This window comes from Corylus avellana, chromosome 1 (genome assembly GCF_965113065.1).
Source record: "Corylus avellana chromosome 1, dhCorAvel1.hap1.2, whole genome shotgun sequence".
NCBI classification, from domain to species: Eukaryota; Viridiplantae; Streptophyta; class Magnoliopsida; order Fagales; family Betulaceae; genus Corylus; species Corylus avellana.
Window position 1 is genome coordinate 13,579,125 of NC_142490.1, and position 15,446 is coordinate 13,594,570.

General features: G+C 35.1%; 2 protein-coding genes across 3 annotated transcripts; one reads left to right on the forward strand and one right to left on the reverse strand.

Moving 5' to 3' along the window:
- Window positions 1–3,239: 3,239 nt before the first annotated feature.
- On the forward strand, window positions 3,240–8,438 carry LOC132170748 (mediator of RNA polymerase II transcription subunit-like protein). Its single transcript, XM_059581836.2, has 4 exons — window positions 3,240–3,706; window positions 4,468–4,671; window positions 7,885–7,997; window positions 8,107–8,438. Exons 2-4 carry the CDS (start codon window positions 4,494–4,496, stop codon window positions 8,239–8,241), a joined length of 426 nt encoding a protein of 141 aa, XP_059437819.2. The 5' UTR covers window positions 3,240–3,706; window positions 4,468–4,493; the 3' UTR covers window positions 8,242–8,438.
- A 153-nt stretch (window positions 8,439–8,591) lies between these two features.
- On the reverse strand, window positions 8,592–11,319 carry U1A (spliceosomal protein U1A). Of its 2 annotated transcripts, none has more exons than XM_059581835.2 (5): window positions 11,089–11,319; window positions 10,818–10,990; window positions 9,928–10,021; window positions 9,272–9,360; window positions 8,592–9,121 (listed from the first exon to the last, which is right to left on the reverse strand). In XM_059581835.2, exons 1-5 carry the CDS (start codon window positions 11,171–11,173, stop codon window positions 8,828–8,830), a joined length of 735 nt encoding a protein of 244 aa, XP_059437818.1. In that variant the 5' UTR covers window positions 11,174–11,319; the 3' UTR covers window positions 8,592–8,827. The 2 variants fall into 2 exon arrangements, with proteins under 2 accessions (XP_059437818.1, XP_059437817.1); XM_059581834.2 differs by having other exon boundaries at window positions 9,272–9,363; window positions 11,089–11,318.
- Window positions 11,320–15,446: the final 4,127 nt, after the last annotated feature.

Genomic DNA, 15,446 nt, shown 5'->3' on the forward strand with positions numbered 1-15,446 from the left:
ACATGAGTTACTGTTTGCCACGTCAATAAAGTCCCTGTTTTTTGTAGTGTGATCACAATTATGGTGTATGAAGGTTCTTGTTGTGGTTAATTCAGATATTAATTAATTAATTAATTAGATGGTCTCTTATTGTTCCTGTGATTAATTAGAGGATGGGATAGTGTATATAGACACGTCAAGTCATCTACTTGGTCATTTATTTTGCTTTAATTTGAGTGCTTAATTAATCATTGTAACATTGCAGTTAATACGTGCAATAAAAGAAATGGCTTATTAGTATTCTTTTGGCAGTTTGCATGTCATTATTAATGAGGTTCCATTAAAATCCTTCCTCAATGTTTGCATCTTATTAATGAGACACGCTTGTTGAGACACGCTTGTTTATGAGAGTTTTTATAGAATTTACTTACTATAATAAATGGGTGAGTTGTTCGAAAGAGATGAGTCCATATATAAAATTCTCAAATATGTGACACAAACCAAAGTTTGATGTGTTTTATTATGTGATTTTGTTTAAGCTTGTCATTTTTTTTTCCTAATCTATATAATTATTGGCATCCTTAATGACTGTTTAAGCCAGTTAAAATGTTGATGTGTTAATTGTACGTTGAGCTAATATTGACATTTACCATGTTTTTTTTTCCTTCCAATTAAGACTATTAAATGAACATATATTTAGAGAATATGTAATAATTATAAGACGTTTTTTAAAAAATACATGTGAAAATTATAAGCTTTAAGAAGGATGTCATGTTCTATTTTTCTTTTGCAAGTGTTTATATCGTGTTGAAATCAAGTGATTATGGTTTTAATTTGTAGCTTTTTGTTGTGGTTAATTATTACACGCATTGCATGCATGCGTGTAATTAATATTGTTGTTGTTGTGAATAGAGAATAGAGATGAATGTGATAGTTTATATATACATTCGTCAAGTCATCTACTTGTACATTTATTTTGCTTTTCAGTGTTTAACATGATGTCACATTGTGGTTGATACATACAATACGCACAAAGAAATGGCTTGGTTACATTTTGTCAGTTTGCTCCATAATTAGTTATGAGATTCGAGCCAAATCCTTCACGATTGGTTTGTTTAATTATGTGGTTTTGTTTAAATTAATTTATCATTTTTTGGTTCTATCTGTATATATAATTATTGGATTGAGATCTCCGGCAATAGTGGGAAAATTGCTCACCAATTTTTTTTGAAATCCTGACCATCCATTTTCATCCAACAACTACCATTTCGCCACGTGTCTCACTTAATATAAAATAATAAAATATTATTATTTTTTAAACCATAAATATAAAATCAAATAATAAAAAATAAAAATAGTTATTAAAAAATATGAGGTGGCCGAACCACCCCATAGGGGATGGCCGGCCACCCCAATTCAGCCTTGGGGGTGGCCGAACCACCCGGGTTACGGGTGGTTCGGCCACCCCCTAGGGCCAAACCCATAAATTTGAATTATTGGCATCCTCTGATGACCATTTACATTAATGTTAATTTCATTGGCTGCTAAGCTAATAATAAATATATAGTTTGTTTGTTTGTTCTTTTAATGGAAATATTCGAGTCCTCAACTTAATTAAATCCTCATTTTTTTTTTTCTTTCTTCTATTTGTAGAGATTTTTGTTTTTTTGGGTCCATCATATTCATACCATGCGTGGAGTTTGGAACAAGCTACGTCATGTAGTACAAAACAACATGGGAAACCATAGTTGATAATATTAATCTGTTGGGATAATTCCTTCTTATACCTATCAATTTTATTCCTCCATTATTATCTAAATAATTATTATATTTCAAAATGAGAACTATTGATATGGTAATTAAAATCTAAACCTAAAAATTTTCAATAGTTAAATTTGCATTAATTATGGTTATAAGACTGAATTATTGGTGTAATATTATTAAGTTTAAATAATATCCTATCATGTTATATTAAAGAAATGGCTTAGTAATTAGTTTTGGCGGTTTGCACCATTAGTAATGAGGTTGCCGCATCATCAATCGGAAACGCATGCTATCATTTGTGTCACGTGAGCACGCACAGATACATGACACAAATCAAAGCCGTTACGATTGATGTGTTTAATTATGTGTTTTTACTTAAATTTTGTCTACTCTATATAAATAATTATTGGCATCCTTATATAATAATGACCATTTAAGTGCATTTGCAATGTTGATGCATCATGCATGTGATGTTAAGCTAGTAATGGCATTTACAGTGTCTTTTTCTTTTTCTTTTTTAATAATCTATATAATTTGGCATATTCTTGCTGTTTAAATGTAGGAAAGCTTATGAGGAGGGACTTGGTGGATCGATGCATATGGAAATTATGTGAAGGATGCGTGTCTCATTAATTCTTCTTTTGCAAGTGTTTGATTCGTGTTGAAATCAAGTGATTATTGTCATAATTTGTAGCTTTTTTTGTTGTGGTTAATACACGTACGTACGCGTATTGCATATGCATGGTCTATTATTAGTATTATTATTCTTGTGTTTAGAGATCAATGGGATACATTTGAGAAAGTATTGTCTTATGGACCTATGGTATATATCTTCATTTGATAAATTGATAAGTGTTTCTGATAATTAAAAATTAAGAAATGTTAAAAATAAAAAAATAAAAGAAACAAACAAAAAAACCAAAAAAAAAATTACAAACGGTGTCTGTTGTAGGCTAATCTCCACTGATGGCGGCCACAACCCCTTATAGATGGGGGGGTTGGTCCGGTTGGAGGTTGCTAGGCAGATTTGATGGCCATCGGCCCACCGACATGACTGCTACATGTATCTAATAGCCACTACGAGGCCACTATCATACAAATTTGGTAACCACTACTGTATAGTCGTTAGACAGATATGACCACCTTTACCTTTAGAGGTCAGCCTCCACTTTTTATTCATTATTTTTTAATTTTTTTAATAAGTAATAAAGTTAATTTTCACACTTGAAAAAATGAGTATGCATTTTAAAAAATATTATTATACAAGAATATGGAGGGTTTTATGAAATTTTTTTTTTGTATTTAGATACATTTCGAGCTCCACATCTTCCATGCACAAAATTAAGGCTGAGAAGACTTAGCCCGTCCAACATTGGGCCCATTTAAACCAGCCCAAGCCCATCTAACCCCTCAACACGAGGCCCATTATAGACCAAGCTCTCCGAGTTGAAAGGGGATCCTTTTCCGAGTAATGCTATGGAGTAGTAGCACTTGTTCAGCAAACCATCCGCATAAGATGACGTGTCCTGGTTAACTGAACCACGGTTATCAGCTTTCATTTTTCATTTTTCCCCCTCTCCCCAAAATCTTTCCGTCCCTTTCCTCCCACAAATACAGCTCCGGCCACCACCAACCAGCGCCGGCCACCACAATCCAGGGGCTCCGCCTACCATCGGGCCTTTTCCCATTCTCTCTCTCCCCCTAAACTTTTCCCTCCCTCTTCTCCCACCCACCACCAAATACAGCTCTCGCCACCATCGTCAGTGTCTCCGCCCACCACGAAGTAGCGCCACCGCCCACCATCCTGCCTTCCCTCTCTGTTTCCCCCTAAAATTTTCCCTACCTCCTCTCCCACCCACCACCACCGTCCAGTGTCTCTACCCGCCCCGAAGCAGCGCCACCTCCCACCATCCGACCGATCTCTCTGAACCTCACGCGGTTTGGTCACCTCCGCCCACCACCGGTCTGTTTCTCTTTTGATTCTTTGGCTTTTTTGGTTTCTCTCATCTGGATTTTGCTTGAATTTGTGCATCATTGGTTATTTGTGGGTTGTGTTTTAGTGAGGGTTATTTGTGGGTTCTCTGTTTTCGCAGTAAACGGGGGAGGGGGTAAATGGTTGTAATTGATGAGGTTTGTGTTTTAGTGAGTTAACTGAATGGGTATGTTGTTGGATGATCTCCGGTTGTTTTGGATTTGTAAATCTGGGTTGATGTTAACCGAAATTGAAGTTGAGTATTGTGAATTTATGTAGTTTTGTAAGGATTGGATTTAATTTATGTTATTGATTTTGAAGTAATTGATTGGAGGTAATTTGGATGGTGTGTCTACTGTTATGTCTCAATATAGGTTGGATTTTATGTGATACTGCTACGTAGTGTATTGGGGTTCTCTTTTGATTCTTTGGCTTTTTTGGGTTCTCTCATCTTTGCATGGATTTTTGCATCAAATCAGTATATAAGTACATAATTTTGCTTGTTCCTAATTATTGCTTATCGTTTAGCCAAGATACTCTAAGCTAACGTGTTCATACCTTAAGGCAATTCTTTGGCTGAAAACTGCAGGGTAGAGCATACAATATTTAAAACAAATTAAACGTAACCATTGTCATATCCCATTTTCTCCATTTTTTTTTTTTTCATTTTTTAATCTTTCACTTTTCCAGGTTATCTCTCTCTCTCGGGTGTGAGTTAATTTATACTAATTTTTTGGTTTTTTAACGCGAAGGATTTGTATGAATTTGTGTTACAAACATGGCTGAGCGACAACTGGTGGATCAGCAGCACCAAATCGATCCACAGCTGCAATCCTCGCCGCCTGCAAGGGACGACATGGTTGCATGCGTGATGGCACTAGAGGCTGCTTTGCTTCCATGCTTGCCTGCACGAGAGCTTCAAGCTATAGACCGTTCTCCGCACCCTTCTCATCAGAGTCAGTGACCCCACTTTCTCATTTTTATCATTCTCGTTGTTCAATCGCATGCCTTGTTTTTTGGGTCTTATTTTTAGTATAGGTTTGCTTTCTGGGTGTGACACTTGATAGCTAAAGCTTAATGCTTCCATTATAATGTTATCATTTTTCTATTTGGGTTTCTGAATAGGGCCACCATTTATTCTTTGTTTCCTTCTTGAAGGTCAAGCATAAATTAGTTAAATAGTTTGATTGTGATACCTTGTGTTGCTAAGTGGTAGTTTTATTATAATGCGGTTTGGCTCTTTCACTTAGAGGGGCAGTCTGCTGTGGTCTTGTTCTGATTTATTTTGAAGAGCAGGGTGATCTAATTTTTGTTAGCTAGATAATCTAATGTTTCTGCAGAATATGGAATTACTTTGCTGTATCAATTTTAAAGAAGACCCCTCTAAGTTTATAATTGGCAAACATGGATATGAATAACATAAAGACTATTAAGACTATTCATAAAAAAGAACAACATAAGGATATACACCTTTGGGCTTGAGATTGTGTTTTGCATTCGAGTTTGGTGAAGCTCAAAGAACTACATGAGCTTGCAGTTTATATGAAGTCTTGGAATCTCAGTGAGGTTATACAGTGGAAAGAGATGTTTTGTTTCGAAACAGAAGAACTACTTTCTGATTAACTGTGGAACATAAGATCTAAGGTTAGGGTGAACGATTTTAAAGCTGATGTTGAAAAAATTTCTGGAAAGTCAAATCATTATAGCCTATATAGAGGTGGATGTGGCAAAAACTTAAAATGTTATAGAAGAAATATCATGTAAATATATATATAGATATAATGGAAGGAGTCCATTTTACTATCTATACAACAGGTACATTTTGGATTACATAATTGTGGTTTTTTTTAGCTAGATATTGTTTTGGAGTACATTTTTCCAAATTAGTCTTTTTGTGATAAAACTATTGTGAGAGAGGTGGACAGATTGCCTGGAGTTAGGATCAAAGGGATGATACTGCTGAATTAATTCAGGGGCTGGAAAATTATAACTAGAGAGAACATTATGTATTTAGAATTTATCCATAAAGGAAAGGTAAGAGTATGAAGCCTGCAAAACCTGGGATGCTATTCTAATCTTGATTATCAAGTGCTGGTAGGAACTAAGATTTATAACTTGGAGTCAGGATACCAATTTGAGGGGGTTGTCTTTGCTAGAAGTGATTGTTATGGGGATGGTATTATAGATGCCTTTCTGAGGTATCAATAAGAGCTCAATATGACATTTCCACTCATGTAGCCAATTGACTTTTAATATACTGCTTTGCTGAAAACTGTATGGAAGATAGGTTTTTTCGTGGTGGCTGATGTCCAAGAAGGCTTTTATGCTAATAATTGAGGTGCGTTTACTTCTGTTGCTAAATCTCCAATGTGTTCTACATGCTATCAGCAGATTTGTGGTATTTTAAAGAGGTGAACAATGATACTTCACTAGCTTAGCTCTTGAAAAGTTTGGTTGAGGGGTGTTTAGTAAGCTAGCATTGGGCTCAAGAGATTTAATTGGGTTGTTGAAGATGTTCTGTCTGTCTAAGAAAATGTATTTTTAGGAAATTATTTTGATACCTCACTCTAAGATTTCAAAAGTTTTTGATTTTCCGAATGTAGCGTGATGTAAATAATAGATTGTTCATGGCCTTGCTTTTGCTCAAGTCCTGTATTTCTTTCTATGTTCTTAAAGAAACATTTGTCCTGGAGGTATGGGGTGTCATTGATAGTTTACGATGGTTGTAAATGGATGCCACAATCGAACTGAACAGTCAATTACTAGTGAAACCCACTCCACCCAATAAAAAATAAATAAATAAATAAATAAAAAGAGAAAGTCCTCTTAACCCCCTTCAAACTACCACCTCAATGACAATCTCTCCCCCAAACTATCAATTGGGACAATTTACCTCATAAACTACCAAAACAATGACAATGTGCCCCCAATACTAGCAAAATGACAAAATTATCCTTACTAAATTTTTTTTAAAAAAAATGCTAAATTTTTTTAAAAAAATAATAATAATAAATAAAAAAACAAAACAGGGGTGCCGGTACACCCCCCTAGGTAACTGGGGATGGTTCGGCAACTCACCAAGGGGTCGATCGGCCGAATATAAAGTAAAAAAGTCGTAGGAATATCAATCTACTAGCCTACATGTCATTACCTGATTTTCTTCTTCAAAACGGCTTTCCTCTCCCACTCTCTCTGCTTTATCACACTCGTAGGGAGCTTTTCAGTAAGCTTTGTCGTGAGAAATGGAGAGAAAGCAGGGGTTCTTCTCGGTGCTGAAGGAGGAGGTGGTGAGAGGGCTGTCTACCAGGAGGTCGAGGGTCAAGGGCCCGGCGAGGAGTGTGTCACCCATGTCCAGGCTGCTGTGCAGGGGTAGGAAGGCCCACCACGCGGCGCCGCCTAAGCCGTTGATCGCGAGATCCGGGAGCCGGAGGCCTTGTCACTGTTGAAGGAGGGGCCAAACAGAGAAGATTTGAGGATGGAGGGGAGGTGGGACCGAGCACCAAGGGGGCGGCTCTGCTGCCACCTGCTACCCTTTCGAACCACCTTTTTTTATTTTTATTTTTTTATTTTAAATATATGTATTTATTTATTTCAAATTTTTAAGGGTATTTTTGTCTTAAGGGTAATTTCGTCATTTTCCTAGCATTGGGGGTACATTGTCATTGTTTTGGTAGTTTGGAGGTAAATTATCGCAATTAATAGTTTAAGGGGTTGTCGTTGGGGTGATAGTTTGAGGGGGTTAAAAGGATTTACCCTAAAAAAAATAAAAAAATTATGTCATCGTCATGTCAAGGCTGTGGACAGGTGGACTAATAGACTAATACAGAACCTTAGAAGATGAGCTCTCGTGCATATTGTTTCGTAATGTAAGTGATTGTGGATATAGTGTACAATGAACTTATAGAAAGTCTGAAGTGTCTCAGATCTCTCTTTTTCGTCCTTTTGCACTTTTTTTTTTTTTGACGAATTTCCCTGTTTCTTAGTTTTATCCTTCTGGTTCCCGAGTAATTGTGATATTCCCGCTTTTTTCCCTCTTCATAAATCTTTGTGATACTGCATGCGTCTAATCTCAGTAACAAATGTATATGGAAATCCGTTTATCGAATTTAGGTGCTTTGTATGTCTTTACATTAGTAGATGCTGAAAGGTGTTAATTTTGTGACTGACAGTTGATGTAGAAAGACATGCAAGAGATTTCATGGAGGCTGCAAAAAAGCTTCAGCTGTATTTTATTGGCCTGCAACGTGAGGATCAGCCAACAAAGGCAGAAACACTTAGAAAGGTAAACCCACAGGCCATATGCAGTTGATATTATTTATCTCATCCACTGCTCCAGAAATCATCTGGAAACTTGATAAAGTCGTCTTCACTGCGTATCTGATTTTTAACAGGAGATTGCTGTGATGGAGGAAGAATTGAAGATAAAGGCTGATCTTATAAAGAAGCAGGAGAGACTGATCCAAGGGTGGAGAAAAGAGTTGAAAGAACAGTTGGACAAACACAACAACGAGTTGGAGAGGGTATAGAGTGCAGTTTGTGCATCATGCTCCCGGCCACTTAGCTACTTACTCCTAGGATTGTTACTACATGCTTTTTTTTTTTTTTTTCTTTTTTTTGTTTTTCCTAGAAAAACAAAATGTGCTGCTTGTGTAGCTTGTAAACCGGTCATTAAAAAGATTTATTGAATCCTTGAAGGCTATAAAATCCTAGTGTTGCATGGTGCTATGGGTGATTGAATTTACCATTCAACAAGATGGATCGGCTCAACAAATTTACGCTTTACTTTAGCTCCAAAAATCATATTTTTCTATTTTGAGCTTGTGGAATATACAAAGAGCAATCAAAGAAACTCGGTAGGCTCATAGCACAGCAGAAATGGAACTTTAATGGCTAAAGCAGTCCAATAAGCTATTTAATTCTTTATCAATGGGGAAAAGAGCGTAAAAACAAATATTACAACTACAACAATACTCGAATTCATTCCTAAAGGCTACTTTCGAAAAAGGCGAATGTATAAAAAGTAAAATGGAAAATGACAACATATGAGATCTCATTCCGTTGGATGCCTCCTTGTTGAAGCCATGGGGTTGGCAAAAGCAAAAGTCCATTCGTCTATTTCTTTGCATAGGTGATCAACATGGGGTTCTGTTGGGTTATCTTGAATCCTTGGAGAGCTTGCATCGCAGCTGTTGATTGCATCTCATCTCCATACTCCACAAAGGCAATCCCTGGCTTTGTTTCCACCATTCTAACTTCCTTAAAACCAGGATATTGGTAGAAGAGCATTTGCAGCATCATGGGAGTTGTCTCATGGGGAAGATTCTGCACGAACAGTATGTTATTTGGTGGAGCAGGCGCCTCTGGCACCATAGACTTTACACCACCTGGATAGGGTATTTGAGATAGCTGCACCATTTTAGAGAGAGAGAGAGAGAGAGCAACATGGTAAGAATTGTATAAAATAATTAATTAAACACAAATGACTAAATCTAAAGAAATGATGCGGTTAAAGCATATTGAGCACAAGCTTTTTTTAAGGGCAGAGAACATGCTTACAGGAGGTATTGCACCATAAGCACCGGCATAAGCAGGATTCAGACCCATTCCAGCTTGATTAGCATCATGTTGTTCTTTTTTCTTCTTTCCTGCTGCGTTAAGAAAGCAAATAAATCTCCGTAAAAAGAAACAATTTATAAGAAAAAAAGGTGTGTGCAATACATTAGCCACTCTAGCTCAGAGAAACAAACAAGGGAGTGCCAGATAATTATTAGATACTCTATGATATGTACCCGATACATAAATGAATTTTCATTTAGAAATAAAAAATTGAACTTTGGGAACACATGGAATACTTCTTGTGACCTGAACAAAACATTGAAGGCATCTTCAACATTAGGACATTACCTTTTTTAGTGTAAAAAAGAACATAATTAAGTTAAAACATGCAAATGGTTTAGGAAATGCACATAGTCAATGCCTACATAAAGTTCTAAACCAGTTAGGATACCTGAATTGAATACCATAATATCTCAAGCATCATTCCGACTCTTGGTACAAAGAGAAGATGAAAACAAAATACAAACATACAAGCATGCACTCATGACATAAGTGATCAAGAAAGCTTTTCTGACAGTGAAAAAGATCAAGTTGATTGAGTAGAAAGGAAAAATATTTTAGCAGATAAGAGAACAGAGAAGTGGGAAAGGTCTTACCCTTATCATCGTGCCTCTTGCGTCTTTCCCGCGGAACAAAAGTACCATCACCCTTGGCTATTACATCCGATTTTGTCTTTGCATATTGTATTCTCTGTGTTAATCACATAATAACCATCAAATTCAATAGATAGCAAAAGAAAGAGTTCCACATGCAACGGCAAAAAAAATAGTAAAAACAAAAACAATGCACAAGGCAGGGAAAAAAATTAAAAACTAAAATAAAGAAAGTTAATAATTAACTAAACCATACGAATATGAAGAAGTGAAAGAAGTATGCCATCCAAGTAGCCAGCTATTTAATTTTTCACATTTAACTGATAACCTACATTAAGCTGAGTGGGAACTACAATACAAGTGCATATCACAGTAGACAAAAACTTAAATTCAATCACTGAGTTAAGGAACAAGTGCATATGTGTGAATAGATAAAAATCCAAATATCGAATCATTTAACATGAGTTAGCTGAGTTACAGAATAAATTGCAACTAAAAATCCTTTTGGAGGAGGCACCTTAACTTGAGGGAAGAGGCAAATTCTGTCGAGGTCATTCAATGTTATGATCTAGTGATAAGGAGAATCATGATTTAGAGACATTATATACCATTTCAATAGGTGAGAGCAAGTATCGATGAAGAACAACAAAACCTTAATTATGTTTTCACAATTACACATACTGAGAACATAATCTCACAACCCTTTAACATAATCTTCTGATTCTTTTAGCACCTAATCAAAGTTTCATACATTTCAGCAAATTCCATACACAAAAGAACTAATACCCATCAAACAAAATACTCAATTTATACCTAAACGTAATACAAAACACTGAAGGAAAAAAAAGGAGGGGGGGGGGGGGAGGGATTGAGAAAAGGAAAGGATATGGTACCATGGGTTTGTCGTAGAAAGGAAAGCCCTGCATTTGGCGAAGCGCATTGGTGGCGGAGGACACGCCCTCGAAGACCACCCACGCCTGCCCCTTGTGCTTCAGCGTCTTGTACGCCTGCACCTCCAGTATCTTCCCGAACTGCGAGAACACCGCGTGCAGCGACTTCTTCAACTCTGCAAGACCACAATCAATCAGATAAAAAAACGATTCGTTTTGCCTGCGCGTGCGAAACAGAAAGTTCTAGAGAGAGTGAGCGCGCGTGAGTGAGTACCTTCGAGCTTGATCTTCTCGTTGAGGTTGTTGATGTATATGGTCACGTTCGGAGGGATTTCATTGCCTGTGGTAACCTCTGCCATCTTCGGCTTCTCTCACTCTCTAACCCTATTTTTTTAAGGCAAGCTGAAGGGAAAGCATAGACTGTTAAAACGGTGAGCTTTGCTCTGAGAAATCGGCAAATAGAGCCCTAGCAATTGCCGGAGAGAGAGAGACAGAGAGAGGCGGATAAATTAGATTGAGAGCAGTTTGAAACGGGTTCAGGTTTTTTTATGTGGCCCAAGTTTTTGATTTGCGCCCATTAAGATATAGCAAACTACAGGCCCAGCCCATTTGAGTAATGATTCCAGGAGCCCTAAATGATGAACTTCTCAAACAGTTACAATTGTTTTTATGAAAAACTTGAACATTTTTTTTGTTCTTTTTTCCTTTTTCCTTCTCAAACGGTTAGAAGTGTGATTAAAGCATGATTAATTTTGGGAGTAATTTTGGGCATATTGTGGATGATACAAGAGTGATGCTTAATTCTTTCTCTCAATGGAAATGTGGGCACGTGGATAGAGATGTTAATAGGGTCGCCCATTGTTTAGCTAAGGAGGCAATAAAATATGTCATGGATAGAACTTTGTGGAATGAAATCCCGAGTTATATAATTGATATTGTAAGACTTGAGCAATCTGCTCAGTCTTAATTTCTTTGTTAATGATAAGCTTTGAATTATTATTAAAAAAAGAAAAGAAAGTGTGATTAAAGCATGATTAGGATATTTTACAATTGTTAGGATATTCTCTCGTACCTCATTTATCATTTTTTTTAGCTCAACATTTAGTACTTTAGTATTTATCTTTTTTTTTTTTTTTTACATGTCAGCACAAGAGGGGAGAGGGAAATTCGAACTAGTGACCTCCGCTTCATTTAAACGTGATCCCAGCCGATTGAGCTACCTCTTGGGGACAGTATTTATCACTTTTTTATCACATGCCAAAAGTGATATATTTTTATGTGATAAATTTTATTATTATTAGTATTTAATTTAAAAAAATAATAATTTTTTTTTTTTAAAAAAATCAATTCAAAAAATAGTTGAGATTTAAATAATGAATTGTACATTGTACAGTAACTTAAGAATTATAAATGAGCTTAACTAATTCATTAGAGCGTCAATTTCTAAATAGAGAAACCAATTTTTAGGATTTTAAACCGTCCTCTATGGGCAAAGAACAAGAGATTTCTGCCAATGGAATCGCCCTCAGCGGTGGGCGGTCCAGAGCAAGAAAACTTCTCTCCTACGACCCACTCATAGGCAAGCGATTACTTTTGACTAATTGCCCATACGCATTTGTTACCACTACAAAAATAAAATTAGCCGACAATATCATTTCAAAATGCAAGAATATTGGACTAAACAAAACACAAACAAATATAAAATCAACACCCATAAACGAAATCATACAATTTTTCACAAAACTCAAACAAAAGGATAATGATAAGAGTGAAAACTGCTAACTGCTATATATATATATATATATATATATATATATGAAATAATGTTGTTTTTGTGTTTAAAATTTTAAATATACATAGAAATGTATAAAAATCTAGAAATAATCTCGTATGTAGTATTACAATAGAAATAAAATCGTTTTAGTTTTTTTTTTTTTTTTTTTTTTTTAAAAAAAAAATTTAATTTTTTTAATTTTTTCTTTTCAAAAGGGGTTATTAGAGTTACTAACCGGAGATAGTTCGTAACCGCCTTTTCATCACTAGATAATGAAAAGAAAAAACCACAACAGAAATACACAGTTTTACTACATCGTTTAAAATTTTTAAATAATGTTATACTATGTATAGTTGTATACCGCTAAATGCAATAAACCAAAATTACAAATTATAAATATATTCTCTCAATTTCACTTAAAATAAAAAATATATTCTAATCACGTTTTTAAATCCCTTTCAATGTATCCATGTCAAAATCTTGCAATCCAAACTTTCTTGGAAGAACAGCTTGATAATCTGACCCCAACTTGCCTGGCTTCAACCCTTGTGATAGACATAAAGCCACATGTTGACCCAACGAAGAGAATTTCAGAAAGTTTAGTAACATCAACATCTCAAGTATAGAAAATGAAATAATTAAAAAAAAAGGTGTAGAAATGATGCTTTATACGTACATAATTAATGTCCAATGGCTTTTGGGGATAAGGATGAACCAAGTTGGAAGGTCTACGACACGGCACATGGTTTACAAGTCAAAGAAGAAAATTCTGATCACCAACTTGGAATATATCTCTTTTTAATTTTAACATTTTATAATTTATCAATTTGCTTTGACGTTGCAACTTGAAATGGATTTTGATTAAAGAGAAATAAATAATCGTTGACCCAACATTTTATAATTAGTTTCTATATTGTCTTTAATAAAATCTTATAACATTAATCCCAATATAACATTCTTCTTCATTCTCTTCAAAAAAAAAAAATCTTCTTCATCCATTATTAGTGGGTAATTCTAAATACATTTTACATGAATTCATTTGATTTGATTTTTAAGAGATGCAAATAACGGTGGACTGGAATTTTCAAACAATATAATAATATGGTTAATTCATCAAGCATCTCTAGTCCCTTTGCATTCTACTATATACAATCAATGCAAAATAAATGATTACTTGATGATGAGGATTAAGAATGATTCAAACTTCAGCTACAACTTGTACTTGAAAATCGCTTGTAAGAAGTTATATATATATATATAATAGTGATTTTTGGCACACTAGCGTGCTTAAACAGTAAGCACGCCGGTGTTAAAATATTATTATTTTTTTTAAATTTTTTTTGTTGTTTAAATATTATTTTAATAATATTTTAATACTGACTTGCTTCAACAGTAGCTGGTGTGTTAAAAATCACTACTCATATATATATATATATATATATATATATATATAATAATAATTTGGTATATATATATATATATATAATAATTTGGTGTCATGTAACCCAGGTTACTATACCCCCTCCCCTATAAATAGGAGTTGAGTATAACAAGTAGATTAGATTTAGAAGTTTTTCATCAACCTTCTTGCTTTCTATTCCCTCTATGAATTTCCTATTCATTTAGCTAGGCATTAGAGTAGTTGAATGTACAAGCACTCATACACTTAATTGTAATTACGTACACAACTAGTAGAATTTTCAATGATGAGTTTAATTTGGTCATGACATATGAACCATCGTATAGGAGTTAATAGCAGCCGGGATAAGTAGGCAATTGACCCAGGGAGTCTATGCTCAGGCTCTGTTTGTCAAAGGAGCGGACCCGACCAAAAAAAAATATCGCACATTAATAAGTAGGCAATTGACCGAGGGAGTCTACGTTTGGGCTCTGTTTGTCAAAGGAGCAAACCAGACCAAAAAAAAGATCTCACATTATTCTTCTCAAAATCAATCTCAATATTCTTATTTCTTACATCACATCAATCACTTTTTATTACTATTTAAATAAAAAAATTATTATAAAACAAATTTTTTTAATTTTTTATACAAATTATTATTATTATTTTTTTTTTTGCGCTTCAATCAAAATTGCTACAGTTTTAATCGCCTTTATTTTTCAAATCATTTGCCAAACAAACCCGTGATTTCAAGTTGTGCTTCAATGAATAATGGTAGCAATAACTTTTCTTTTTTTCCCAGTCGGCAGCCACCTTTTATGACCCAAAGCCCCTCACTGTAACCACTAACCATGACGGGACGGTTCCGGCTGTAAATGAAGAGAAAGGAGAGGGTGCGGCAGACACAACCACTGTGGAATTATACGGAGAGGAGAAAAGAAGAACATGATGGGGAGACAGTGGAGAGAACTGTTTTTTTTCTTTCTTTTCTAATGAGTTATAATTAACGTATTTTACAATCAAGTGATTGGATAAATAGTGAAAACTTTATTGAGATATTACCAAAAATTTAATTTATTATCGAATATTAATAATAATAATTGTGCTTTCAGGCATTTAATTAAAAAGTTTTTGGTATTAAAAAAATTTCTTTGTTAATGAGAAGCCCCCACCTTCCGTAGCTTTCAGGGCCTCAGGCTTTTGCTTTTTGGTGGTGTGAAATGTTGTGCTTATATTTATTCATCCCAAACAAAAGAAGAGAAATGTTTGTGCTTTTCCTAAAAAGCTACACGCTAGTTCTTACAATCCCTTCCCTTTCATATTGTTTTCTGTCCAAAAATCTCGAGCAGATGAGAGGAGCAAGCAAGTTGCAGAGTCTGAAACAACGACAGTTGGTGGAGCCCCTACATGGAACAACCGTGAACACACAACAAACGGTTAGCATAATACAGTGCATGCA